Source organism: Narcine bancroftii, chromosome 3 (genome assembly GCF_036971445.1).
Source record: "Narcine bancroftii isolate sNarBan1 chromosome 3, sNarBan1.hap1, whole genome shotgun sequence".
NCBI classification, from domain to species: domain Eukaryota; kingdom Metazoa; phylum Chordata; class Chondrichthyes; order Torpediniformes; family Narcinidae; genus Narcine; species Narcine bancroftii.
The window spans coordinates 209,993,508-210,020,526 of NC_091471.1; the positions used below are offsets into that span (position 1 = coordinate 209,993,508).

A 27,019-nucleotide genomic window follows, 5' to 3' on the forward strand; every position below is an offset into this window, starting at 1 on the left:
TCCCTTTCTCTAAATCTGCACCCTCTAGTTTTTTCTTCTCTGAAAATGGGAAAAGCATCCTTTAGTCTATCTTCTCCACACCTCAACTTTATATACATTTGTGCCCCCTCCCCTTAACCTTTTTTTTTGCTCTAGTGAGGAATAATGAGGTTCGTAACCAGCTGTCCCATCCCAGGCACATCCTGTTGAGAGTTTTACTAAGTCCACATGAATCCCATCTACTGGCATGTCCTCACCGATACTTTTTGTCACCTCTTCTCAGAATTAAATGGTCAGAACTGATTTGGTGGTTTACAGGATCTGTTTCTGGTTGTCTTATATTAGTAAATTTATTTCAACCTTTTATTTAATGGTTTTTAAATGTCTCGAGCCATCAAATAAATAATTGAAAAGGCTTTCATTGCATGTCACAGCCATCAGGGCAGTTGGGGCAGATTCCAGTATCTGTTGTCAGTGGTCAGCTCATAGAATGTTCTTCTCTGGTTTGATGAGCAAGCATCCAGTTTCAATTTACCTGCAGGGCTGCAAAAAAGATGATTGTGGCTGCAGGATAGTGGCAGGGGAGGGGAGGGTGGTGAGGACCGCATGTTCTGGTTCTGAGGGTTTTGCCTCCTGATTCTACTTTCTGTTCCAGTGGGACAAGATCATTTCTCTTATCTGTCTATGTTATTCTAATTAAGGGGGACCATGCAATATCTGTCCCTCCTCTCCATTCCTTCCCCAACATCTTTGTTTCCATCTTCTTTATTTTAAATTCAATTTGAACCTGAATGTGTTATTAAAGAGTCAGTGTGTAACCTAGACCTACCCATGTACTCCATTTCTATACACCTTGTTCCATTTTCATAATTGTAATATTTCTACAACATCATTTTGCAATTTGCCCTTTTCTTAGAAAAAAAATGTCTTTCTTCATATTTGTTTTTTTTTTACATTTTGCAAACAAATCTAATGCAATATACCTGCAGGCACAGAGATTACTGAGGGGTTTGAGGACAGGACAATATGTTTAAACTGCAACACTCATCTGGAAAAGCCAATTAATGTAAAAGCAGTTTGATGATCCAATGATCATTGGGTACATCAGAGGTGGAGAGGATCAGCAAATTTAAGTTCTTGGTTGTCAGAGGATCTTTCCTGGACCCAACTCGAAAATGGCATCATGAAGAAATCATGTCAGTGCCTCTATTTCCTCAAGAATTTGCGGAGGTTTGGTATGACAACAGAAACACTGGCAAGTTTTTACAGAGGTGTGGTGGAAAGTGTGCTGACCGGCTGCATCATCGTCTGGTAAGGGAACACCAAATCCCCTGAACATAAAGTCCTCCAAAAAGTAGTAGACATAGCCAGGACATCACATGTAAAACCCTCCCCACTATTGAGAACATCTACAGGGAATGCTGCCATTGGAGAGCAGCAGAATCATCAAGGATCCACACCACCCAGCTCTGCTCTTGCTGTTACCATCAGGGAAGAAATATAGGTGCCACAAGCCTCGCACTACCAGGTTCAGGAACCTCCACCGTCAGATCTTCAACAGCACACTCAATTAGCAATTCATTTAAGACTCTTACTTGTGCACTTTATTAATCTTTTTCCTCTCTATATTGCACAGCCATGTGTATATTATATACAGGTTTTTTTGCTTCACTCACAGGAAAAAGAATCTCAGGGTTGCATTTGAAAATAAATCTGAAATGATCACATGGCTGCCTTTAACTTTTGTGAGTTAGATCGTGGTATGGTTGGTATGGATCTGTGTATTACAAAGGACTCGAGGAAGTCTTTGAGGTTTAGACTAGCAGGGGAGTAGGTACATCATGTACCTAGACCGGGGACGCAGTGCTCTTCATTCTCTGCGACCGAGTGCTGACCTTCGGGAGGGACGCACATGGAGCTGTGAAGGAAGGGTGATACCCACCGAGCCAGCCATTTCAGCCAAATCATCTCTAGCGATCAATGGTATGACAGATGTCGCAGCCAGATCACCCTCACACTCTTAAGAGGAAGTCTTGAGAAATGAGAACCCTGTAAGGATGTATTCATGCATAAAATCAGAATCAAGACCATGCTTCGGTTCCACTGGGTCTCTGTCCTCTCTGCAGCCTTGAGGCACTTTTGCTGAGGGTAAGAGGTGGGGTGGGGAGTGCGAAGGTAATGGGAAAAAAGTTCTTTCTGTTGTGAGTCAACACTACATTTTGAAAGCCTTCTTCGTGCCTTCTTTGCTTTCCTTTCATTGCTCTTTTTCTGCAATATTTTATTGAAGCCCCTGAACAGTGGTAATATGTGTGATTTGTAAAATTAAAACTTAGACCTAAAGTCAATGCATCTTTGACTGGATAACTATAAATCTATTTTTATTACTGAGGGAATATTTAAAAATACAGTACAAGACTTTTACATAGCAAGTGGTTAAACTAAATACCAGTCTAGTTAGGTCATCTCAACATTCAAGTTATGTTAAAATGCAAAGTAATTGTTTCGGTCCATTAATTCAAGCTAAACCCAGAACCAGCCTGTTCAAAAACAAGCATTTATTTTACCAAGACAAAATGCATTTCTCTTGCTTATTGCACTCTGCAATGAATACATCTGATTGATGAATAACAACCAGAACTCAAAATAGGGGTCACAGATTCCTCGTAACACACACATACATTATGCAATCTGCCAAATAGCAAGCTTTTATACTGGAAAAAATGGCCCAATAGTTGTGCGATCATTTAAGGAAATTAATAATTTAACTATTGTACAGAATGTTTAACAAGCAGTAAAATTACAAATAACACTATCACTAGGAAAGAGCTACAACAGGTGTTTCCATCAGTGCCCTTCAACAAGAATCAGAACACAGAGAAGTTTCCAATTATAGCAGGCTTTGTATAATTTCATATAAAGGACTGCTTCTGTAATCACATTTCACAATGTTTACAATAAATACTGTATGTACTCTTGGCCATTTGTCATAACAAAATTTTTTCATCAAATCATATCACAATTATTACATACAATCAAAATTGATCAAATAACAAGTTAAGACCAAGTAGGAGAATCAACCTTCTAAAATACAAATTAAAAACAAAGGAATCAAAAAATAAATTATGTTTCAAACAAATTTTGGTGCTGCTAGTTGAATTAATGCAGGTCTTACTTTTTTGTGCAATGCAATGTAATCCAATCGTACGCCAATCTCTCCTGTAAAGAAGTTGGTCCCATTATTGCAGTGATTTAGCAAGCCCCAACAAATTGGTGAGTGTGGGGGAGGATGACATGAACCTCCAGGACCACCAAATTTAAGTTGTTTGCTTACATCTCTCAGACCTTCTGAACAGGCATCATAGTAGTTTTGGAATCCTAAAACCACATAAATCATACATATTAGCTTTTTAATCAATACTGCATTTTAACAAATCTCTATCACTATACAAAACCTATTGAGCAAGGCTTTAACTGAGAAATTTTATGTGAATGATTGGTGTAAGCTCAATATTTTTTAAATAAATGCATACTCAAAAATGCCAAAGAAGTATTTAAAAATGCAATGCACTCCAAACACAACATCATCAAATAATACTAAGGCATCAAAATCTAAGGTATCTTGGAAAAGAACATAAAGCAATTTATGTTTGCTTTTTTTCCCCAAAATGTATTTATTACAGTACAATTCCTATTATCCGAAATGGTCGGGACAAGGCCTATGTCGGATAAGCATTTTTTCAGAGAATTGGTCATTTTTTAAAAGCAGCCCAGTAGCAACAGCAAATCACTTGTATCAACAACAATCAACAAGGGAAGACTTTTAAAGCATTAAAATAATATTTAATTCTCACCAAGAAATAGCTGGCCATATCACTGCCACTGATCACTGAGAAGAACCCAATGTGGCCACCGATCATTGAGACCACCCAACCGCTGCTGACAATCCCCGACACGAACCCACCGCTGAAGCTGATCCCCAGGGAGGTTTCCTGGGCTGGTGGAACACTCACTGGCGAGTCAGTGGGCTCCTGTTTCCTCGGTCACCAGAGCTCCTGACACTGGAGTCCCGACTCTGAATCCTTTCCTAGGACTACCGCACACAGACACCAGGGAAGTAGGCTGAAGGGAGGATTTGGAGTCGCCATCAGTGTGCCAAGGAAGGAAGGAGGGAATGGGATAGGAGGGGAGGGAATGCCACTGAGCCCAAAGTCCTGCTCCTGCCTGGGACATTGCTCTCCTTGATGATGCTAGGGCAAGGGATTCTTCTGACCGTTTGCGGCTGGGAGACAGTGGCACGTAGTTTGAGAGGGAGAGTTGGAGAGAAAAGTCAATAGGGGAAATTTGAGAAGAAATGGAAAGAGAGAGGGGAGGGAGTTATATCGGAAAAGAGGACAATCGTCATTCGAAATTCATGCCGGGTGAATTATTTTCAAAATGTGAGGTCAGTTCAGCTCTAAAATAATTTCAGATAAATGAGGATTTCGGAGAATCCGATTTTGGATAATCGGAGTTATACCGTATTTTCAATTGTAAGCAATTACATTTGGATTTTTGGTCATGTGGTGACCTTCCTCCTCAGTATGAAAGGCAGCATTAAATGTCAACAGCCTTTCAATAGTCAAAGTTTAAAATAAATTGATCAATACCCAACTTATAAACGTTATAGTTCTTTGTAATTTATCTATCCTTTTTTATGCGATAATTTAATTTGGATTTATTGTTTGTTTGTATTTTATGTACTTGTGTAATTGCTACAAGCAAGAATGTCCGTGCATTTAGTTAGCACAGTGAACAGTAGCATGCATCCCTGAGGTTCATCAGTGCTTAGCGTGATGAGGTTTCGCTGCCAACCCGGACAGACTGTACATTGAACTAATGTGACAATGAACTCTCATCACCTTCATCATAAACAAAATTCAACTGGCTTAATCATTGCAATCTACTGCATAAAACAATTGATCTTAATTTCTTTTTGCACTCGATTAGTGACAATTTTAAACTCTTGAGGGTTTCTCATTGAAGATAAGTTAAAGAATCCTCTATTAAAACCTTCATATATTTTAAAAATGTAATTTCCTGTGTTTATGTGGAAAGACACAGTGTTTCAAGCCTCTCCCTGTAATTGTAAACAGGTAATTTTGTGGCACTGATGTATATCCACATTTGTTATACCTCTATGTACAGAGAGTGCAACAGCAATAATTTATTGTAAGGAGCCAGTTTTAACTTGGGCAGTGCAGGGTTATAATTTGTAATTGCTATCACAAGGCCAGACAACATCTGCGGGAGGAGAAACAGAGTTAACATTTCAGGTCCAAGACCTTTCATCAGAAATGGAAAAGAGAAAAAGAAGTTTGCTTGTAGTAGCAGACCTATGAATATGTATCCTCTCTTTCCTAGTTGTGATGAAGGGGGTTGGATCTGAAACATTAACTCTGTTTCTTTATCTACATAGGCAGTCTGACCTGTGGAGTGTTTCCAACCTTTTCTGTTTCCAACTCCAATCTCCAGCAGTTGCAATTTTCCCACAGAAATGTTTTGTTAGCTGGTTATCACAGGTTTCACTGGCTGTCATACCTGTCAAATTATATGAATAGCTGCAAATGTCTCTCACATTTGCAAACAAGCAACAAGCTGTTTCCTGTATAAGCCAAATGAATCATAGTATTAAAATTTATTAATACAATTATAATCTGAAATACAACACCCAAGTTATAAAAGGGGCAGCACGGTTAGTGTAGCGGTTAGCACATTGCTATGACAGTGCCAGTGACCCGGATTTGAATCCAGCCCTGTCTGTAAGGAGTTTGTACGTTCTCCCCCTGTCTGTGTGCATTTGCTTGGTTTCCTCCCACTCTTCAAAACAAATGTAGGTTGTAGGTTAATTGGGTATTTGGGCAGCACGACTTGTGTGCCAGAAGGGCGCGTTACTGTGCTGTATGTCTAAATTTTAAAAAGTAACTTAAATAGTAAATAAATTCTCATATTTTTTTAAAATGGGAGCATATGGTGACATTTGGTCACTCAGGAAACTAGATTTCCATGTCCATGCAAGCCTATGTGAAACTCTGAACTTGGTGAAGTCATGAATAAAATGTTGGGTGTTCACTGGTATATCTCAGTAAAACTTGACAATATGATGAAAAACTATGTTACAGCATTCTTAGGATTTTAATGACTTTTGTATAATCTGCTAAAATAGCTGTACAAAACATACCAACTAAGGTCTAACTAAATGTAATTTTACTTTATTTGGTATTTTACACCAGAGTGAATATAATTCAATATTCTCTGGAATACAGAGCATAATGCACAAAAGTACTGGAGAAACTCAGCAGACCACGCAGACAATTATTGAATGTAAAGGGGAACCAACGTTCGGGCCTGAAACAATGAAAAAAAGCAGCAGACGTCGGATTAAAAAGGTTGGGGAGGGGGAAAGTTGATTTGAAGAGGGAAAACAAAATGGTTTCCAGTTGAATTTTATAAAGAGTTTAAAGATTTACTGATTCCATTATTTATGAAAGTAATAGATCAGGCTTCTAAACAAAAGTTTTCCAGAAACTTTTTCTGTGGTGATAATTACATTTATTCCTAAAAAAGATAGGGAATCATTAAAACCTACTTATTATAGACCTTCTTCTTTGGCTTGGCTTCGCGGACGAAGATTTATGGAGGGGGTAAAAGTCCACGTCAGCTGCAGGCTCGTTTGTGGCTGACAAGTCCGATGCGGGACAGGCAGACACGGTTGCAGCGGCTGCAGGGGAAAAATGGTTGGTTGGGGTTGGGTGTTGGGTTTTTCCTCCTTTGCCTTTTGTCAGTGAGGTGGGCTCTGCGGTCTTCTTCAAAGGAGGTTGCTGCCCGCCAAACTGTGAGGCGCCAAGATGCATGGTTTGAGGCGATATCAGCCCACTGGCGGTGGTCAATGTGGCAGGCACCAAGAGATTTCTTTAGGCAGTCCTTTTCTTTGGTGCACCTCTGTCATGGTGGCCAGTGGAGAGCTCGCCATATAACACGATCTTGGGAAGGCGATGGTCCTCCATTCTGGAGACGTGACCCACCCAGCGCAGCTGGATCTTCAGCAGCGTGGACTCGATGCTGTCGACCTCTGCCATCTCAAGTACTTCGACGTTAGGGATGAAAGCGCTCCAATGGATGTTGAGGATGGAGCGGAGACAACGCTGGTGGAAGCGTTCTAGGAGCCGTAGGTGATGCCGGTAGAGGACCCATGATTCGGAGCCGAACAGGAGTGTGGGTATGACAACGGCTCTGTATACGCTTATCTTTGTGAGGTTTTTCAGTTGGTTGTTTTTCCAGACTCTTTTGTGTAGTCTTCCAAAGGCGCTATTTGCCTTGGCGGGTCTGTTGTCTATCTCATTGTCGATCCTTGCATCTGATGATATGGTGCAGCCGAGATAGGTAAACTGGTTGACCGTTTTGAGTTTTGTGTGCCCGATGGAGATGTGGGGGTGCTGGTAGTCACGGTGGGGAGCTGGCTGATGGAGGACCTCAGTTTTCTTCAGGCTGACTTCCAGGCCAAACACTTTGGCCTATTTCCTTGTTAAATGTAGATTATAAAATTGTAGCAAAAGTATTGGCGAATAGGATTAATGAATTTCTTCCTGATTTAATAAATATGGATCAAACGGGTTTTGTTAAAAATATTCAAACTTCGGAGAATATAGTAAGATTGTTAAGTATAAATCGTTTAGCTCAGAAAAAAGATTTGAGTCTTATTGTAGCTTTAGATGCTGAAAAAGATTTTGATAGGTTAGAGTGAGATTTTTTATTTAAGATGTTAAGTAAATCTGGTTTTGGTATTAATTTTATAAATTGGATTAAGGCCTTATATAGAAGTACTAATGCTAAAGTGATTACTAATGGACAGATATCTCAACCTTTTACATTAACTAGATCTAGTAGGCAGAGTGTGTCCTTTATCACCCGCTTTGTTTGAAGTAAATACACATAAAATTAGTTTATTTGCTGATGATATATTAGCTTATTTAACTCAACCACAAATATCATTACCAAGACTTTATAGACATTTGTTAGACTATGGGAAAATTTCAGGATATAAGATAAATTGGGTTAAAAGTGAAGTAATGGAGCTTGTAAAAGGAGATTATTCACAATGTAGAAAAAAGGTTTGTTTTAAATGGACAGATAAGATTAAATATTTAGGAATACATATTGAGACTAATTTTTAAAAATTATATAAATTAAATTATATTCCATTACTTAAAAAGATAGAGGAACATTTAAAGAAATTGTTTAGTTTACTGATTATGTTAATTGGGAGAGTTAAATGTATCAAAATGAATATTTTCCTACAACTTCAGTATTTATTCCAATCTTTACCTATATCTATACGTCATAAATTTTTTTCATGATTTAAATAAACAAGTTAGGAAATTTCTTTGGAAAGGGAAGAAGGTAAGAAAGTCATTAGAAAAAATTAATATGGAAATATGAACAGCGAGGATTACAACTTCCCAACTTTAAAAATTATTATAGAGCAGCACAATTAAGATTTTTAATCTTTATGTTTGGTAAAATTAAACTATCATGGGTGGATATTGAACTAAATAAGATAGGAGAGGTTAAGCCAGATGAGTTTATTTATAAATGGGATTTAAAATCTAATGATGAGGTAGCTCTGATACTGAAACATTTGTTGAATATTTGGAATAAAGTTAAATTAGAAATTGATAGATATATTCTTTCATTAAAAACACCAATAATTAATCCTTTGTTGTTTTTTCAAAAGATAACCCTTTTAAAATATATGGTACTATTAGTAAATTTCTAATCTGGGGGATTGTTATCGTAATAATAGATTGCTGTCTTTTTATTAATTAATGGTTAAATATGGTATACCTTTTAACACATTATTTTGTTATTTTCAATTGAGGGCCTTTTTGACAGAGAAATTGGGACCGGAAATGATTTTAAAAGATCTTTCAAATTTGGAACAAATTATAGTTGATGGAATGGTTCAAAAGTTTATTCCAATTGCATATATATTATTACAAGAACAGACACCTAAAGTAGGGTTGTTTAATTCAAAATAAAGATGGGAACGAGATTTGGATACGATAATAGATCAACAAGTTTGGCAGAATTTGTGTAAATAAGTTATGACAAATACTATTAATGTACAATATAGATAACTCCATAATTTTTTACATCAATTCTATATTACTCCTCAGAAATTGAGTAGACGGAGATCGGATTTATTGGATCAGTGTTTTAGATGTGGAACAGAAATTGGAACTTTCTTTCATTCTACGTGGTCTTGTTCAAAGGTTAACCCTTTCTGGGTTTCTATTAAATCAATCAAATCAAATCAAATAGCTTTTTATTGTCATTGTACAAGTTATACAACGAGATTTATGACAGCAGTACCAATGCAGCGACGCAACCACAGGCAGCACCACAGAAGTTAAATAAAAAATTTAATTTACAGTGCCGTATATGTCCTTTATGTGAATAGAAGGGGGGTGTCGGCTGTATGTATAATAGATGTGGAGGACAGAGAGGGGAATTTGTGGATATGTGTGTTCAGTGTAGTGACAGCCTGGGGGAAAAAGCTGTTTCTGAATCTGTTTGTTCTTGTCTTGATTGACCTGTAGCATCTGCCAGAGGGTAGTAGTTCAAACAGATGCAGGGCAGGGTGGGTGGGATCCTTTATTATTGCTTGTGCTCTACTGAGGCAACGAGAGGTGTTGAGATCCTTCAGGGAGGGTAGGGGACATCCAATTATCTTTTCTGCTGCCCTCACCACCCGTTGAAGTCTTTGCCGCTCTTCTTCAGTGCAATGGGAGAACCATACTGTGCTGCAGTACAGCAGGATGCTCTGTATGGTGGAACTGTAGAAGGTAATCAGCAGCTTCTGACCCACCTTGCTCTTTTTGACCATTCTCAGGAAGTACAGGCGCCTCTGGGCCTTTTTGATGACTGCTGAAGTGTTTACAGTCCAGGAGAGGTCGTCTGAGATATTGATGCCCAGGAGGGTGAAGCTGTGGACCCTCGTCACACAGTCACCATCTATGTAGAGGGGGAGCAGGTCAGACCTGTGCTTCCTGAAGTCCAGAATGATTTCCTTTGTTTTGATGGTGTTTAGGATCAGGTTATGAGCCCGGCACCACTCGGTCAGTGGATTTCTGCAGTGGATAACCGGAGTGAATTTTCCTTTAGATCCTGAATTACTTTTGTTAGGAAATTTTGAAAGTGTTATTCCTAAATTATTGTTGTCAGATTCCCAATTAAAGTTTGTTAAGTTGGTTTTATTAATAGCAAGGAAATGTGTGACTGTAACGTGGAAATCCGATGTTTCATTAACATTAAGATAGATGGCATGCCGAAATTCAAAGTCATATTCCATTAGAAAAAAATTACGTATAATTTAAGGGATAAACATTTTTTCATTTTTGCAAATTTGGGGTCTGTATGCAAAAATAATGAAATTAAAATTATGAATTAATTATTTTTTTTTCTTGATCAGTGAAATTTTCCCTAAAAACAATTATTTTATTATGTTTTTGAGGTCTTTGAGTGTCAACTGTTGCAATCCAATTTAATTATTTTTAATCCTTTTATAATGAAATATCATATATTAATTTTGGCATTAGATTAGCTTGGGGGGAGGGTGGATTACTAAGAGTTTTTTGTAGCTTTTAGATTTTAGTATTTATAAATAGATTTTCAAATACTTGTTAATATTCTATTATGTAATAATGTTATAACGTTCTTAATTTTTGACATTATATATGCTGAATAAATAAAATATAAAAAAAGGAAAACAAAATGCCAAATGAGCTACACATAATCTAGGCTCATTTACCTTCACTTTAAACTCTTTTAGGAATATTACATCATGAAAGTGTCCTTGGAATTAAATATTTACATTCAAGTTTAATTCAGTGTGCCTTTTGATAATTTATATATATCCTTACTACTTACAAAATAAACTCACCGAGAACTGTGAATGTTAAATTATCGAAGTCATGATGATCTGGTTCATTCCACGTTTCAAAATTCCACTTTGACACGTAGGCCAGACCGTACATATCTATAAGCCCAATGGAAAATTTTTATAAATAGTGAACATTTTATAAAGTTCTTATCTTTGCCAAAACCAGAATTATTGCTTTATATCTCAGTTTTTTTTAACTTATTAAAGTTGAAAAGATTAGACAACTAAGAGGTCAAGAGTATAAATCTATCAAAGTCAAACTAGAAAAAGAAGTATCAATAAATAAATAGTAACTTTGATAGCAACTTTATAACCACTGCTTTCATAAAATGTTATATGTCAAATGATAGATCCATGGAAAAGTGTGAAAAATTAGAATGATATGAAAGGTCATTCAGCAGATTTCAAAGAGTACTTTGAGACATGATAAAATAGGCTTTGGAACATAAAGCTATATAATAAAAGCATTTGCAGGGGACAATCAAAGTCCATCTTAGATAGGGTGTACACAAATGTCTCTGGAGTATACAAAGCTCTACCCCGCCCCTACCTCAGACCACATTTCCATTCTGCTAACCCCTACACTGGTGAGTCAAAGCAGTTTGCAGGGATGCAAGAACTTGGGTGGGGCAAGCCACAGCAGAGCTGCAGGACTGCTTTTGACCATGGGCTGAAGGAGATTCAGGGAGGTGGTTACCTACAATGACCACATCAACAGTAATGAGGACACAAGCACAGTGATATAGACAAGACCAAACATTACACAGCCAGGGCCAATCATAAACGATGGCTAGACACGAGTTTAGGTCAGGTGATAAGATGGCACTAAGAACAGTAAGGGTTGAACTCTCCCAAGTAATCAGGAAGGCAAAGCAGGGGTATGCAGAGAAGATCCACAGACAACTGTGCGACACTAGAAACAGGAGGTGCAAGCAGCAAGGTATTAAAACCATAACAGACCACAAGTCAACCTTTCAGCTCAGTGATAATGAGGCTTCCCTGACAGACTGACCACCTTCTATGCATGTTTCAATGCAGAAAAACAACATGTCACCAAAGCAAGCCCTGCCTCCCCCAATCCGAGGAACAAGCACCCTGAATAGCAGCAGCTGAGGTGTGGAGGATCCCGGGTGAACCCAAACAAAGCAGCAAGACCAGATAACATACCTGGTCGGGCACTGTGAAGACAGCTGACTGAAGTCCTAATGGACATTTTCAATATCTCACTCCAGCTCTCCATTGTCCCCAGGGTTTTCAAGAGAGCCACCATCACCCTGGTACCCGAGAGCTATGGTAACTGGACTAAATGACTACTGTCTAGTGGCATTGACCTCCACGAACATGAAATGCTTTGAGCGACCTGCATTCCATTTTGATGCACCTAGAGAATGATGCCTCATACACCAGACTGTTGTACATTGACTTCAGCTTGGTGTACAATACAATCATACCTTAGAGGCTGGTGGATAAACTGTCCTTGCTGGAACTCAGTATCCCTCTCTGCAACTGGATCCTGGACTTCTTGATTGAAAGACTACAGTCTATCCGGACAGGCACCAAAACCTCAAGCACACCACTGAGCACTAGTGCACATCAGGGCTGTATGGTCAGCTCACCAGTGTTCAAGCTGCTAACTAATGACTGTACTGCTAGGTTCAGCTCCAAAAGGATAATCAAGTTTGCGAATGACAATGGTAATTGGTCTCATCGGCAACAATGATGAGTCAGTTTACAGAGAGGAAGCTTGTACAGAGGTGCAAGAGCAACAATCTGAGTCTCAACGGTGTCAAGATAAAGGAGATGATTATGGACTTCAGGGGGATGAAGGACCTCTTCCCACTACACATCAATGGCTCAGTCTGAGAGAGTGGGGAACACAAAGTTCCTTGGCGTCCATTTAAAGGATGATCTATTTTAGACCCTCAACACCTCCTCATTAGTCAAGAAGGCGCAGCAGCACCAACACTTCTTAAGGATGTTGAGGAAGGCAAGACACTGGTCACCATGGTAAGACATTCTACAGGAGCACAGTGTCTTGCATCATAGTATGGTAATGATAAATGCAAAGCATCAGATTGGAGGTCAGTACGGAGGGTGATTAAAACTGCTGAGAGGATTACTGGGATCTCCCCTCTATCAACCACATCCTCAGAGAATCATTGAGGAGCCTTACCAGTGAGTGAGACACTATTACAGTGCCAGCGACGTGGATTCAAATCCCACACTGTCTGAAAGGAGTTTGTACATTCTCCCCATGACTGTGTGGGGTTCCCCCTGGGGGGCCCTGGTTTCCTCCCACCTCCCAAGGGTTGTAGGTAAAATTGGGTGTAATTGGGCAGCATGGGTTTAAATGGACAAAATCCAGCCCATAGTATCTACCTTCAAGGAAAAGGTAAAGGAGCAAAAGCACCAGCACTGTATAGTGAACTGGGATTCACCAGAAGTGTACTGATGACTGGTCCCACCTCCTCCCCCTGGGGCCTATATAAAACCCTGGTTGCCCGCCTAAACCCAGAACCCCTCTGAAGTCTGTTGTGAACATTACATGTGATTAAGCTAATAAAAGTGTTAGATCTCCCCTCCAGTCGAGTGCGACCTTTTATCTACGTTACAATTTTATTAGCTTACAAACAAGGATGGAGGCGTTGCTCAAGTCCAGTATGCTGTTAATAGACCCCAAGTCCCCCGACATGACTGAGGAGTTCACATATTGGCTAGACTGCTTCCAGGCCTACCTGAATGCAACCAGGGATGTCTTCCATACAGATGAGCTCTGGAGGTTGGCACTCATCTCAAGGGTAAGGATGAAGGGGTACACAGTCGTCTGAGACTGTCTGATGTACAAGGCCGCCATCGAGGTGCTGAAGGCCTGCTACATGAAGGCCTCAAATAAGGTCCAAGTGAGGCACCTGCTCACCCTACGCCACCAACGGCCTGGAGAGTCGAATGACGACTACCTGCTGGATCTGTGGATGCTGGCTAAGAAGTGCAGGTATGAGGCCGCTTTGGGCTGTGTCCGGAAAGAGAACAGATCCAGGACACTCTAGTCATAGGGGTCCTCTCAAGGTACGTGAAGCAGCAACTGCTCGAGTCAGGAAGGAAGGTCTTCGCTAGCTACGCCGAGCTAGCCAAATCACTGGAACAGGCCAGTCTTGAGAACGACGACCTCGAGGCCAGCAAACTCGTGCTTTTGGGTGAGTACCTCCAAGGACCAGCTTCTTTCTCCCACTACGGCAGCCCCCGTTCTAATGGCAGCCACTTCCCAAGCCAAGGAGTGCTTTTTCTGCAGCAAGGGACAGTATCCCTGTGCCCACTGCCCGGCCAAAGACTCAGCGTGCACCAGCCGTGGGAAGAAGGGACATTGGGCAAGGGTCTGCTGTGCAAAGGGAGGTCCAGGGAAGTTCATGGCCTGTACCACTCCTGGATCCAATTCTAGCCCCAAGCCATCTGCCCCAGACTCACCTGAGATCGCCTGCTGTGCAACCTTCCACCAACGGAAACGGCACGAAAAGGCTCGGTGGCTATCTTGCAGCGACCCGATTTTGAATTCAGCACCATCATCATCGTCAGAGGAGGAAGGAGGGTGGCCATTTTGCAGCACCACGAGGTCGCCACTATCTTACCAGCACAGGTCAACTCAGGACAGAGGGGGCCACTCGAGGGAAGAACTCAGTGTCTCCAGCAACCTGACATTGCTGGTCCTTGACCAGAATAGACCTCACCAACTCAGGAACTAAATGGTGATAGTGAAGGTAAATGGTCATTCGACCAAATGCCTGATTGACACAGGCTCTACGAAATGTTTCATAGACTCATGAACTGTACAAAAATATAACTTAAAATTGTACACGTCTAATTACCGAATCTTCCTAGCATCCCAGGCCCATTCGGAGCGTGTAGAGAAACATTGTATAGTTTATCTGTCATTTGAAGGGGGGAGTTTTGTGAATTTCGCATGTACATTTTAGATGAATTGTGTGCTCCAGTATTGTTGGGTCTGGACTTTCTGTGTCACCGTAAAAGTGTGACATTGGAGTTTTCTGGTCCCCTTCCCCCGGTAATGGTTCAGAATGGAGGACCCTCAAAACCAAGACCCACGCAGCCTCTCCACTCTGAACATGACCCCCCCCCCCACCTTCTGTTTTCAAGCCTGTCTGCCGACTGCAAGCCCATCGTCACCAAGAGCAGGAGATACAGTGCTGCAGACAGGGAGTTTATAAAGACGGAGACCCAGCCCCTTCTGGAGGAGGGGATCATCAAACCCAGCACCATCCCGTGGAGAGGGCAAGTGGTGATAGTAAAGGGGGAAAACAAGTCCAGGTTAGTGATTGACTATAGCCAAACAATTAACAGATACACACTCATGGACGCATACCCCCTCCCTCACATTTCGGATATGGTGAACAATATCACGCAGTTTCGGGTCTATTCAACCTGAAAGCTGCCCGTCACCAGCTGCCAATCCATTCCAAGTACCGCCCGTACATGACATTTGAGGCTAATGGTTGACTCTATCAGTTCCAGAGGGTCCCTTTCGGTATTACCAATGGGGTGTCTATTTTCAAGCAGCAGATGGACAGGATGGTAGACAAGTATGGGTTGAAGGCTACCTCCCCCTACCTCGACATTGTCACCATCTGGAAGATCGAGATGCCAGTTTCCAGAGCTTTCTCCATGTGGCGAGAGCCCTGAATCTCACTTACAATTCTGACAAGTGTGCATTCGGGACTACATGACTGGCTATCCTTGGCTACATGGTGGAGAATGGCATCATTGGCCCCGACCCCGATAGGATGCGCCCCCTGTTACAGCTTCCCCTCTCCAGAATCACAAATGCTTTGAGAGATGCCTGGGGTTTTTCTCATATTACGCCCAGTGGGTCCCTCAATACGCCGACAAGGTTTGTCCCCTCTTAAAGGCCACCTCTTTCCCCCTTTTGGCCGAAGCCCAGCTGGCTTTTAATTACCTCCAAGTTACATTGTGAAAGCCGCCATGCATGTGGTAGATGAGAACGTACCTTTCCAAGTGGAAAGTGATGCTTGGATGTAGTCCTGGCCGCTAGGCAGCCAGGGACCCTTAACAACCCTCCAGATGCCTTGTCCAGGGGATGCGGTGCCTCCGCACACACCGGCTATCTGCGGACCATACACAATGACCTCTGCCATCCAGGGGTCACCCGCATAGCTCATTTTGTCAAGTCCCGCAATTTGCCCTACTCAATAGAAGATGACAGGGAAATTACCAGGTCGTGCCTGATCTGCGCTAAATGCAAGCCACACTTTTCTCGCCCTGTGAAAGTGCACCTGATTAAATCATCCAGGTCCTTTGAATGGATCAGTGTTGATTTTAGGGTACCTCTCCCATCCACGAACAGGAACATCTACTTTCTCTCGGTCATTGACGAGTACTCTCACTTCCCGTTAGTTATCCCGTACCCATACACATCCTCCTCATCTGTTATGAAGTCCCTAGACTCTATTTTCACCCTGTTTGGCTATTCTGGCTATATTCATAGTGACCGGGCCTCAGCCTTCATGAGTGACGAGCTGCATCAGTACCTGCTGGTGAGTGGTATTGCATCCAGCAGGACTACCAGTTACAATCCCCAGGAGAACAGGCAGGTTGAAAAAGAGAACGCCACGATCTGGAAGGCTGTCAAACTTGCCTTGAAGAAGAGGCCTTACAGACTTGCACTGGCAGGATGACCTGCCCATCGTGCTCCATTTAATTCGGTTGCTACTCTGTACTGCAACCAATGCTACTCCTCATGAGCTCGTGTTTACATTCGACATAAGGTTGGCATCAGGGACTACACTTCCAGCCTGGCTCACTAGTCCTGATCCGGTCCTTCTCAAGAAGCACATGAGAAGACCAACCCCCGGTGGAAATGGTGAAATTGCTCCAGGTCAACCCACGTACACCTAGGTGGAGTACCTGGATGGCAGAGAGGACACTGTCTCCATCAGGGACCTGGCACCTGCTGGAACAGAGGATCTGTTGCCTCAGGTTCCCCACTAACTACTGAGCTTTTTCTCCCCACCCCTGCTGAGGGCCTCACCAGACCCAGTTCAGGAGGAGAGTGAACCCCCTCTATCGTTGAACTGGAGCCCCAGCCCACTACTCCTCCATCATCGGGGGACCAGGAGACTCAAGGAGCTCAAAGCCCCCTGGTGCTCAGGTGGTCCACCAGGATCTCCAGACCCCTGGACCACTTGAATCTGTAAATAGTATTGTAAATATTTCTCTTCTGTGTCTATTACTGGCTTCTGATCTTGTTCTCTTTTCATCCACAGACCCTTAATTCTGAAGGAAAGGGTGAATGTAGTGAATTGGGATTCACTAGAAGTGTGTTATACTGACGACTGGTCCCACCTCCCGGCTCCTCCCCCTGGGGCCCATATATAACCCTGGTTTCCCATCTAAACCTAGAACCCTTCTGAAGCCTGTTGTGAACAGTACCTGTGTGTAAGCTAATAAAAGCGTTTGTTCTCCCTCCAGTCGAGTGTGAGCTTTTATCTATGCTCACACTGTGAGGCTGGGAAACAGCTTCTTCCCACAGGAGGTGAGACTGTTGAACCACTCGAAAAAGACTTAAATTATTCTTAATTTTTTTTATTTTGGATTTCTGTGTGTGTGTGTGTGTGTGTGTGTGTGTGTGTGTGTGTGTGTGTAGGGAGATACACGTGTGTGTGTGTGTGTGTGTAGGGAGATACACAGTTTCGTCATATTGCATCTGTATAATCAGATGACATTAAACTTGAACTTAGGAAAATTGAAAATATTCTGTAGGTCAGGTAACCTCAGTGCAGAAGAGGAAAAGGAAGGTTTTCCATTCCAGGACATCTGAGAAGTCCTCCTTCTTCGGAAAACATGGTTTTCCCTCTACTGCTATTAACGCAGTCCTCACCCGCATCTCCTCTGTTTCCCGCACATTTGTCCTTGCCTCTTCCCACATCCCTGATGCAATAAGGACAGGATTCCCCTTGTCCTCACCTACCACTCACCAGCCTCTGCAACCAACATATAATTCTCTGCTATTTCCACTACATACAATGTGATCCTATGAGCAGACACATCTTCCCCTCCCCTCTCCACTTTCTGTAGGAATAGGTCTATCTGCAACTCCCTCATCCACTCATCCCTTCCCACCAATTGTGTCCTTGCTACCTATCCTGTGACTGCAAGAAGTGCTACACTTATGCCTACATCTTTTCACTCACCACCATTCAGGGCCTCAAACAGTCCTTCCAAGTGAACCTGTGGGGGCCACTTACTGCATTTGGTGCACCAGATGCATCCTCCTCTACAGCAGGGAAACTGGACCCTTATTGGGGATTGCTTCATTGAGCACCTACAGGAAGGACTTTCTAGTGGTCAGCTGCTGAGGCCATGTGTAAAATTAGAGGAACAATATCTCACATTGGCAATCTCCAACCAGGTGACATCAATATTGACCTCCAACTTCTGATAAACCTCATCCCTCTCACTCCCCAGCCCATTCCTTTTCTTTTTCCTTTCAGAAAACATCTTTCTCAGCCTTCTGCTCCATCTCCCTATCATTTCGCAGCTCCTTTCTCTTCTTCCTGGAGCCTCTTCATCCTTTCTCTTCGTCCTGGAACCTCCACGTTGATGCAATCACAAAGAAGGCTCGCCAGCGGCTATACTTTGTGAGGTATCTGAGGAGATTTGATAAGTCACCGAAGACTCTCATAAACTTCTATAGGTGTACTACGGAGAGCATTCTGGCATCACCGCCTGATACGGAGGTCCCAACTCTCAGGACAAGAATAAACTCCAGAGGGTTGTTAACTTGGCCTGTGACATCACAGGCACCAGACTTCACTCAATCAAGGACAACTACATGAGGCAGTCTCTTAAAAAAGCAGCCTCTATCCTCAAAGACCCCCACCACCCAGGCCACACCCTCTTCACTCTGCTATCATTGGGAAAAAGGTACAGGAGCAAAGCACAAGGACAGCTTCTTCCATCAGATTCCTGAATAATCAATGAACCATAGACACTGCCTTATTTTTTGTGCACTACTTTTTTTTAATTTATAGTAAGATGGTCATAATATGAATGTCTGACCTCTGAAGCTGCTGCAAAAACATTGAATTTCATGACTTGTTCATGACAATAAATTATGATTATGATTCTCCTTCCCATCTGTATCTGCCTATCACCTGTGGCCTGTGCTCCTTCCCCTCCCACACCTTCTTATTCATGGGTCTGCCTGATTTTTGAAGGGGTCAGGCTCAAAATGCTTTCTGTGGATGCTGCATCACTTGCTTAGTTTCTCCAGCACTTTTTGTGTACTGTACTGAAGGATGGAGCCTGGTATAGTTGGATTCACACTTAATTTGCATTTCATTTTTTAAATCTCTTTCTTCATATTTTTAGGAAGCCACGCCCTATATGCTTGGATCCACCATAGATTACAGGTCATGTAACAATGTTATATTAAGAAGAAATAACATTATTTAATGACAGCAATGTGGATTGAGGTCATCTTTATTATACACTTAGTTGAAAAGATTGGAGTTATTAGTATTTTAAAATTTAGTGGAGATTTAATCACTGCCACTCATTATGAACTGACATAGATGAAACTTCATAATAATGTCTGATTACAGTATTTTATCATGTACTTACTGATATATCTTTGTGCCAAACTGGTGATCATTTTTTTCCATTCAAACACCTGCATTTTTTCATCAAAATTGGAGAAATATCCTGAAGGATTTCCCATGAGTTCAAACCCTACAAAATGCAAACAAAGAAGCTTTGTTTCTTGTCAAATTATTAATTAGACTTGACAATTAATGCAATCATGTAACTATTTGCACAAAAATGAACTTAAATACAAAGTGCATAAGACAACATGAAACAGATGCTGCAATAAGAGAAGGTTGGATGTGTACATGGAGGTGAGGGGGGTTAGAGAGTTATGGGCGAAGAACAGGAGGGTTGAGCTAGTGGAGTTGTTCTATTGAACCGGTGTGGACTTGAAGGGCCGACATGGCCTGTATCCACTCCGTAAACGGTTATATGGTTATCCATGGAATATCTATTCAATCTTCTTCAGCATGATGCTGAACCAAGCCATGAAAGACCTCAACAATGAAGACGCTGTTTACATCCGGTACCGCACGGATGGCAGTTTCTTCAATCTGAGGCGCCTGCAAGCTCACACCAAGACACAAGAGAAACTTGTCCGTGAACTACTCTTTGCAGACGATGCCGCTTTAGTTGCCCATTCAGAGCCAGCTCTTCAGCACTTGACGTCCTGTTTTGCGGAAACTGCCAAAATGTTTGGCCTGGAAGTCAGCCTGAAGAAAACTGAGGTCCTCCATCAGCCAGCTCCCCACCATGACTACCAGCCCCCCCACATCTCCATCGGGCACACAAAACTCAAAACGGTCAACCAGTTTACCTATCTCGGCTGCACCATTTCATCAGATGCAAGGATCGACAATGAGATAGACAACAGACTCGCCAAGGCAAATAGCGCCTTTGGAAGACTACACAAAAGAGTCTGGAAAAACAACCAACTGAAAAACCTCACAAAGATAAGCGTATACAGAGCCGTTGTCATACCCACACTCCTGTTCGGCTCCGAATCATGGGTCCTCTACCGGCATCACCTACAGCTCCTAGAACGCTTCCACCAGCGTTGTCTCCGCTCCATCCTCAACATTCATTGGAGCGCTTTCATCCCTAACGTCGAAGTACTCGAGATGGCAGAGGTCGACAGCATCGAGTCCACGCTGCTGAAGATCCAGCTGCGCTGGGTGGGTCACGTCTCCAGAATGGAGGACCATCGCCTTCCCAAGATCGTGTTATATGGCGAGCTCTCCACTGGCCACGTTGACAGAGGTGCACCAAAGAAAAGGTACAAGGACTGCCTAAAGAAATCTCTTGGTGCCTGCCACATTGACCACCGCCAGTGGGCTGATATCGCCTCAAACCGTGTATCTTGGCGCCTCACAGTTCGGCGGGCAGCAACCTCCTTTGAAGAAAACCGCAGAGCCCACCTCACTGACAAAAGACAAAGGAGGAAAAACCCAACACCCAACCCCAACCAACCAATTTTCCCCTGCAACCGCTGCAACCGTGTCTGCCTGTCCCGCATCGGACTTGTCAGCCACAAACGAGCCTGCAGCTGACGTGGACATTTACCCCCTCCTTAAATCTTTGTCCGCGAAGCCAAGCCAAAGAAAGAATGTCTGACTGCCATGCAAAATATATTGAAATAATTAACACTTCAGTGCAAAGAGACACAAATAGAATTAAAATAAATTTTCAACATCCTGAAAATTCTTGGACCTGCTGATCAATTAGCAAATACTTTAAAAGAAAACAAAATAATCTAATTAAAGACAAGCAAGATCAGTACATTTTCTTCTAAAGTAAATGACTAAACAGTGACTGATAATTTTAATAAGTAAGAAATCATTATCGAATTAAGTGAAGTTGCTTTGGCATTAGAATCCTGGAAGCACTCTGTACCATGAATCCTGTACATAAATTAAATCTTAAAACTTTGTTCCAAATTTGAGATTCCTTTACTATGATGTTATAAAGCAGGTGTAATATTACATGAACTTAACTTTAGTCCGCCATCAGGCAGCAAAGATTCACCATCAGCAGAAATTGCCCAGCACCCCTTACAGTCAAAGAAAGATAAGGAAAACTGAGTCCCTCCAGAGTCACTGAGTGGCCATGGATTTGCCTCCAGCGTTCTTGCAGCCTCCACAGCCACACAGACTTCAGTCTAAACCATCAGTAACCCAAGCTCCATATCCAAACCTACAACACAATCCGAAAGACTTCAAACCTCTCTTGCCTTCTGGTTCTGATACATTGTACCCCTTCGGTCAGCCTTGAACCAGTCTCCAGCAATACGCAGACTGGTGTGAGTCTTTTTTTTGAATACTTTATTTAAAATGTTAAACCACAATACATTCAAATATGTTCAAGTATGATAATTCATATACAAGAAAACATGTGGTATGTACCAAATCCTCCCTACCCCCCATCCCCTCCCCTCTACCCCACTAACCCTTCATCCACTCCCTTCCCCTTGCTACTAACCCCAATCCCAAAGATAGAAGAAAGAAAGAAAGAAAGAAGATTCAACCATCAATAACATAACTAAATACCACGAATAAGGGTCTTCTTTGTCTTCTTTGGCTTGGCTTCGCGGACGAAGATTTATGGAGGGGGTAAAAGTCCACGTCAGCTGCAGGCTCGTTTGTGGCTGACAAGTCCGATGCGGGACAGGCAGACACGGTTGCAGCGGTTGCAGGGGAAAATTGGTTGGTTGGGGTTGGGTGTTGGGTTTTTCCTCCTTTGCCTTTTGTCAGTGAGGTGGGCTCTGCGGTCTTCTTCAAAGGAGGTTGCTGCCTGCCAAACTGTGAGCCGCCAAGATGCACGGTTTGAGGCGATATCAGCCCACTGGCGGTGGTCAATGTGGCAGGCACCAAGAGATTTCTTTAGGCAGTCCTTGTACCTTTTCTTTGGTGCACCTCTGTCACCGTGGCCAGTGGAGAGCTCGCCATATAACACGATCTTGGGAAGGCGATGGTCCTCCATTCTGGAGACGTGACCCACCCAGCGCAGCTGGATCTTCAGCAGCGTGGACTCGATGCTGTCGATCTCTGCCATCTCGAGTACTTCGACGTTAGGGATGAAAGCGCTCCAATGAATGTTGAGGATGGAGCGGAGACAACGCTGGTGGAAGCGTTCTAGGAGCCGTAGGTGATGCCGGTAGAGGACCCATGATTCGGAGCCACCACAAAGGGCCATAGAAAGTTCAAAACTTTAAACCCATACAATCCAAATAGGGGGTCCATACTTTCCAGTAAAAAAGATAGTTATCACATAAATTGTATGTTGTCTTTTCCATTGGAATTCATGATCTCAATTCTATATGCCATCGTTGCAAACTTAAATCAATCTCATTTTTCTAATCGTTATATATTTTCTCACTACAGCTAAAGCTAATCTTATAAACACAATTTGACACCTAGTTAATCTCAATTTTGAGCCCAACCTTTTAACATTACCTAACAAAAATAATGTTGGTTCCATCGACAATTCAATCTTAAAAACTTTCTCTAAGAACTCTTTAAGTCATGTCCAAAAGGTTTAACAGTGTTACATAACCAAGTAGAATGTAAAAAAGAAGGTACTTCTTAAAATCTAAAGGAATTAAATTATATCTTTAATTTTTCAGGAGTTAGATATAACTGATGTATAAAATTATAATGAACTAATCTATATCTCACATTAATAATCTTAATCATACTATCTTTATATAAATTTCTCCAATATTCCCAAATCTTTTTCCCCACTTTAATCTAAACTTCTGCAAATATACTTAGGCATTTTTATTTGGTAATAACGAATAAATTTCAGATACAAATTTTTTCTTCCCACCTTCCTTTAGTGTAAAATTTCAAATTGTGACTGCCTTGGCAATCTCAAAGTATGTCCAAAATTATCCAATTATAAAGCTCTAACTTGATAATAACAAAAAAAGAGTACTTTCATATTTTTCCTTCATTTTTTGAAAAGAAATAAAATAAGCAGCTTCATAACAATCTTGTGCAGTCTTAATTCCTTTCTGATTCCATATTTTCAAAAGCTGGCTATTAAGAGTAAATGTAAAAAGTTTATTCTGATATAAAGGTGTCTTACCTGAAATTTTCCCCTTAATACCTATTTCCTCATTTATCATATTCCATAATTCAATTAATTGTCTCAAAATAGGTGAATTATAAATAATTAATAACTTAGAATTCCATTTATAAATATATTGCTCCATCCTCCCATCCTCTTCTCACCAATTTTAGTTAACTCAATATTAGCCCAGATCAATGGATTTTCCAAATCAAACATTCTATTAATAAATTTCAATTGTGCCGCTTTATAACAGTTTTGAAAATTCAGAAGTTGCAAACCTCCCAATTCAAGCCTCCAAGATCATTTTTGTAAAGATAACCATGCTATTTTATCTTTCCACAAAAGCTTCCTAACAATAGAATTCAGATCTTTATAAAATGATGGAGGAACTTTGCAAGGAATAGATTGAAAAAGATATTTGTAATCTAGAAAAAAGTATTCACCTTAATTAACTCTGTCTTTTAATTTTATAGGTAAATCTTTCCATCTATTTATGTCATTTTTTAATTTTATGAAATAAAGATAAATAATTTAACTCATACAAATTATCTAAATTCTTATCCAACCTAATACCTAAATATTTAATTTGATCTTTCCATTTAAATTGAACAATCTTTTTACAATCAGTATAATCAGCATAAATCAGCGATAAAATGTTACTCTTCTCCCAATTAATTTTATAACCTGATATTGTTTCAATCTTTCATATAATGATTTTAAAGAATTTTGGGGTTCTGTTAAATATATCAAAACACCATCATCATCAAATAAATCAGATTTCACTTTAATACCTTTAATAATATTGTCTTGTCTTATCAATTGAGCCAAAGGTTCAATAGCTAATGCAAACAGTGCCGGAGACAAAGGGCAACCTTGTCTAATAGATCTTTCTAATACAAAAGACGATGATATTTGGCAGAAGGATTTCTATATAAAGATTCAATCCAACTAATAAACAATGATCCAAACCTAATTTTCCCAATAAAAAAACATATTCTAAAATAAAAAAAAAACTCCATTCTACCCTATCAAATGCCTTTTCGGCATCTAATGATAAGACCATTGGTAAGTTGGATTTCTCCTGAGCAATATGAATCAAACTAATTAATTTTACAATATTATCTGCAGAATAACAATTTTTAATAAATCCAGCTTGATATAAATGAATTAAACCTGGTAAATAATTCAATAATCTATTTGGTAGCACAGTTACAATTTTATAATCAACATTTAACAAAAAAATAGGTCTATATGATCCAGTATTTAAAGGATCTCTGTCTTTCTTAAGGATAACAGTTATAATTGCCCGAGGAAAAAAAAATTGCTTGTTTCAATACATCCATTAACAAAGGCATTAATATATATTGAATTTTTAAATAAAATTCAGATGTATATCCATCTTCACCAGGAGATTTTCCATTAGGCATTGATTTTATAATTTCTCTATAAGTAAAGGGAGCAGCTAATTCATTATGTTCTTGAATACTCAAAAAAAGGTAACTGAAGGTCAGCTAAAAAATTGTCAATTTTAACCTCATCTTTTTTGGATTCGGATGTATATAATTTCATATCAAATTCCTTAAAAGCATCATTTATATCTTGGGGTTTATATGAAATTTTTGAATTTTTCCTAGTAGCATTCATTGTTCTATAAGTTTGTTCTGTCTTTAACTGCCATGCTAATACTTTATGGGGTCTCTCCCTAATTCATAATATTTATGTCTAGTTCTTTGTAATAATTTCTCCATTTTATGTCTGCAATGAATTATAATGCAATTTTTTATTTATCAATTGTATCTTAGTCTCCATTGAATTCTGCTGTAAATCTTTTTCTAAATTTTCTATCGCTTTTTCCAATTTATCATCCTTACTAGAATACTGTTTCTTAACTTTAGTTGAAAAACTAATAATTTGTCCTCTTAAATATGCTTTTAAAACATCCCACAAAATAAATTTACTATTAGCTGTATCTATATTTATTTGTAAATATTGCTGTATTTGGTCTCATAAAATTACAAAACTACATTTCTTACCAATAAAGAATTAAATCTCCATCTATATGTAATGTCTATTTTTTTCTGAGCCTATACATATTAATAACAAAAGAGAATGATATGACATTATTTTACTTTTATATTCAGCAGATACTACATGTCCTTGCAAAGGGGCCGATAATTTAAAAAATCTATTCTAAAATAAGAATCATATTGAAATGAATAAAATAAAATATCTTTTTCTTTAGGATTCAACCTTCTCTAAATATCAACTAAATTCATTTCCTTCATTAATGTTAACATTTGTTTTGCCATTTTAATTCACTATTTTCAAAGATTTATCTAATAATGATCCAAACAACAATTAAAATCCCCTCCAATCATTACCTTTACCAGAATTTAAAAAAGAACCTTGAATAAATTTCTCATCATCAACATTTGGTGCATAAATATTCATAAGTGTCCACAATTCCAAATAAATTTGACAGTTTATAGCTAAAAGTCTACCAACTAAGTCACAAACAACTGATTCTAATTAAAAAGAAAGTTTCTTATTATTCAAATTAATGACATCTCTCGCTTTTGAATTGAAAGAAGCTATAACTTGACCAACCCAATCTCTTTTTCAATTTCTGATATCCCTTTTCAGTCAATTGAGTTTCTTGCAAGAAAGCAATGTCTACTTTGAACTTTTTAACATAAGCCAAAACCCTTTTCCTCTTAATCGGATTATTAAGCCCATTAACATTAAACGTCGCAAAATTTAATTTACTTGCCATCATACTTATTATCATAAATGTAGAACTTCTGCCACCCACCGGGATAGGACCCCTATCTATGTTTATTCTGCAAAGTAAAATATATTTCCTTGATAGAAAAAGAAACCATTAAAATGAGAAAAATAAAAATATATAAACCCCCTCCAAAGAAAATAACACTGACATAATTCTACCCCCTCTAGTATACGGGAAGTAACCAGCGTCACCAAGTGGCCAATGACTTTGGAAGGAGAAGCAAACAAACCCACCTCCCTTGAACAGAACTATTAAGTAGAAACAACAATACTTAAAAACATTTCAAGTATCATACACAGCTTGTAAATCCCTATTAACGATCATCATCAATGTCAATTTCAGTTAATTTGTGGCATTCCATCTTCTGTGAACCATTCCTCTCTTCTTGAGCCGGCTTCAATTGTTGAGGAATTGATCTTGACTTCTGCTTATTTTCAGGCAATGAATTAGCGAATAAAAGAGCATCATCTTCAGTAAAAAACTGAGTTTGATATTCGCCATAAAAAAACCCTTGAGAGTAGCAGGGTATCTCGAAGCCAATTTATACCCTTTCTTCCACAATACAACTTTAGCAGGATTGAACACTT

General features: G+C 40.1%; 1 protein-coding gene across 9 annotated transcripts in view; it reads right to left on the reverse strand.

Moving 5' to 3' along the window:
- idua (alpha-L-iduronidase) overlaps positions 1–27,019 on the reverse strand; it is a 236,747-nt gene that overhangs the window by 93,823 nt on the left and 115,905 nt on the right. For all 9 annotated transcript variants that reach the window (XM_069926493.1, XM_069926494.1, XM_069926502.1 and 6 more), the window contains 3 exons: positions 19,610–19,717; positions 10,958–11,053; positions 3,152–3,354 (listed from right to left, as the gene is read on the reverse strand). In XM_069926493.1, the coding sequence (XP_069782594.1) occupies positions 3,152–3,354; positions 10,958–11,053; positions 19,610–19,717 (407 nt within the window). The remainder of the gene's footprint in view (positions 1–3,151; positions 3,355–10,957; positions 11,054–19,609; positions 19,718–27,019) is intronic.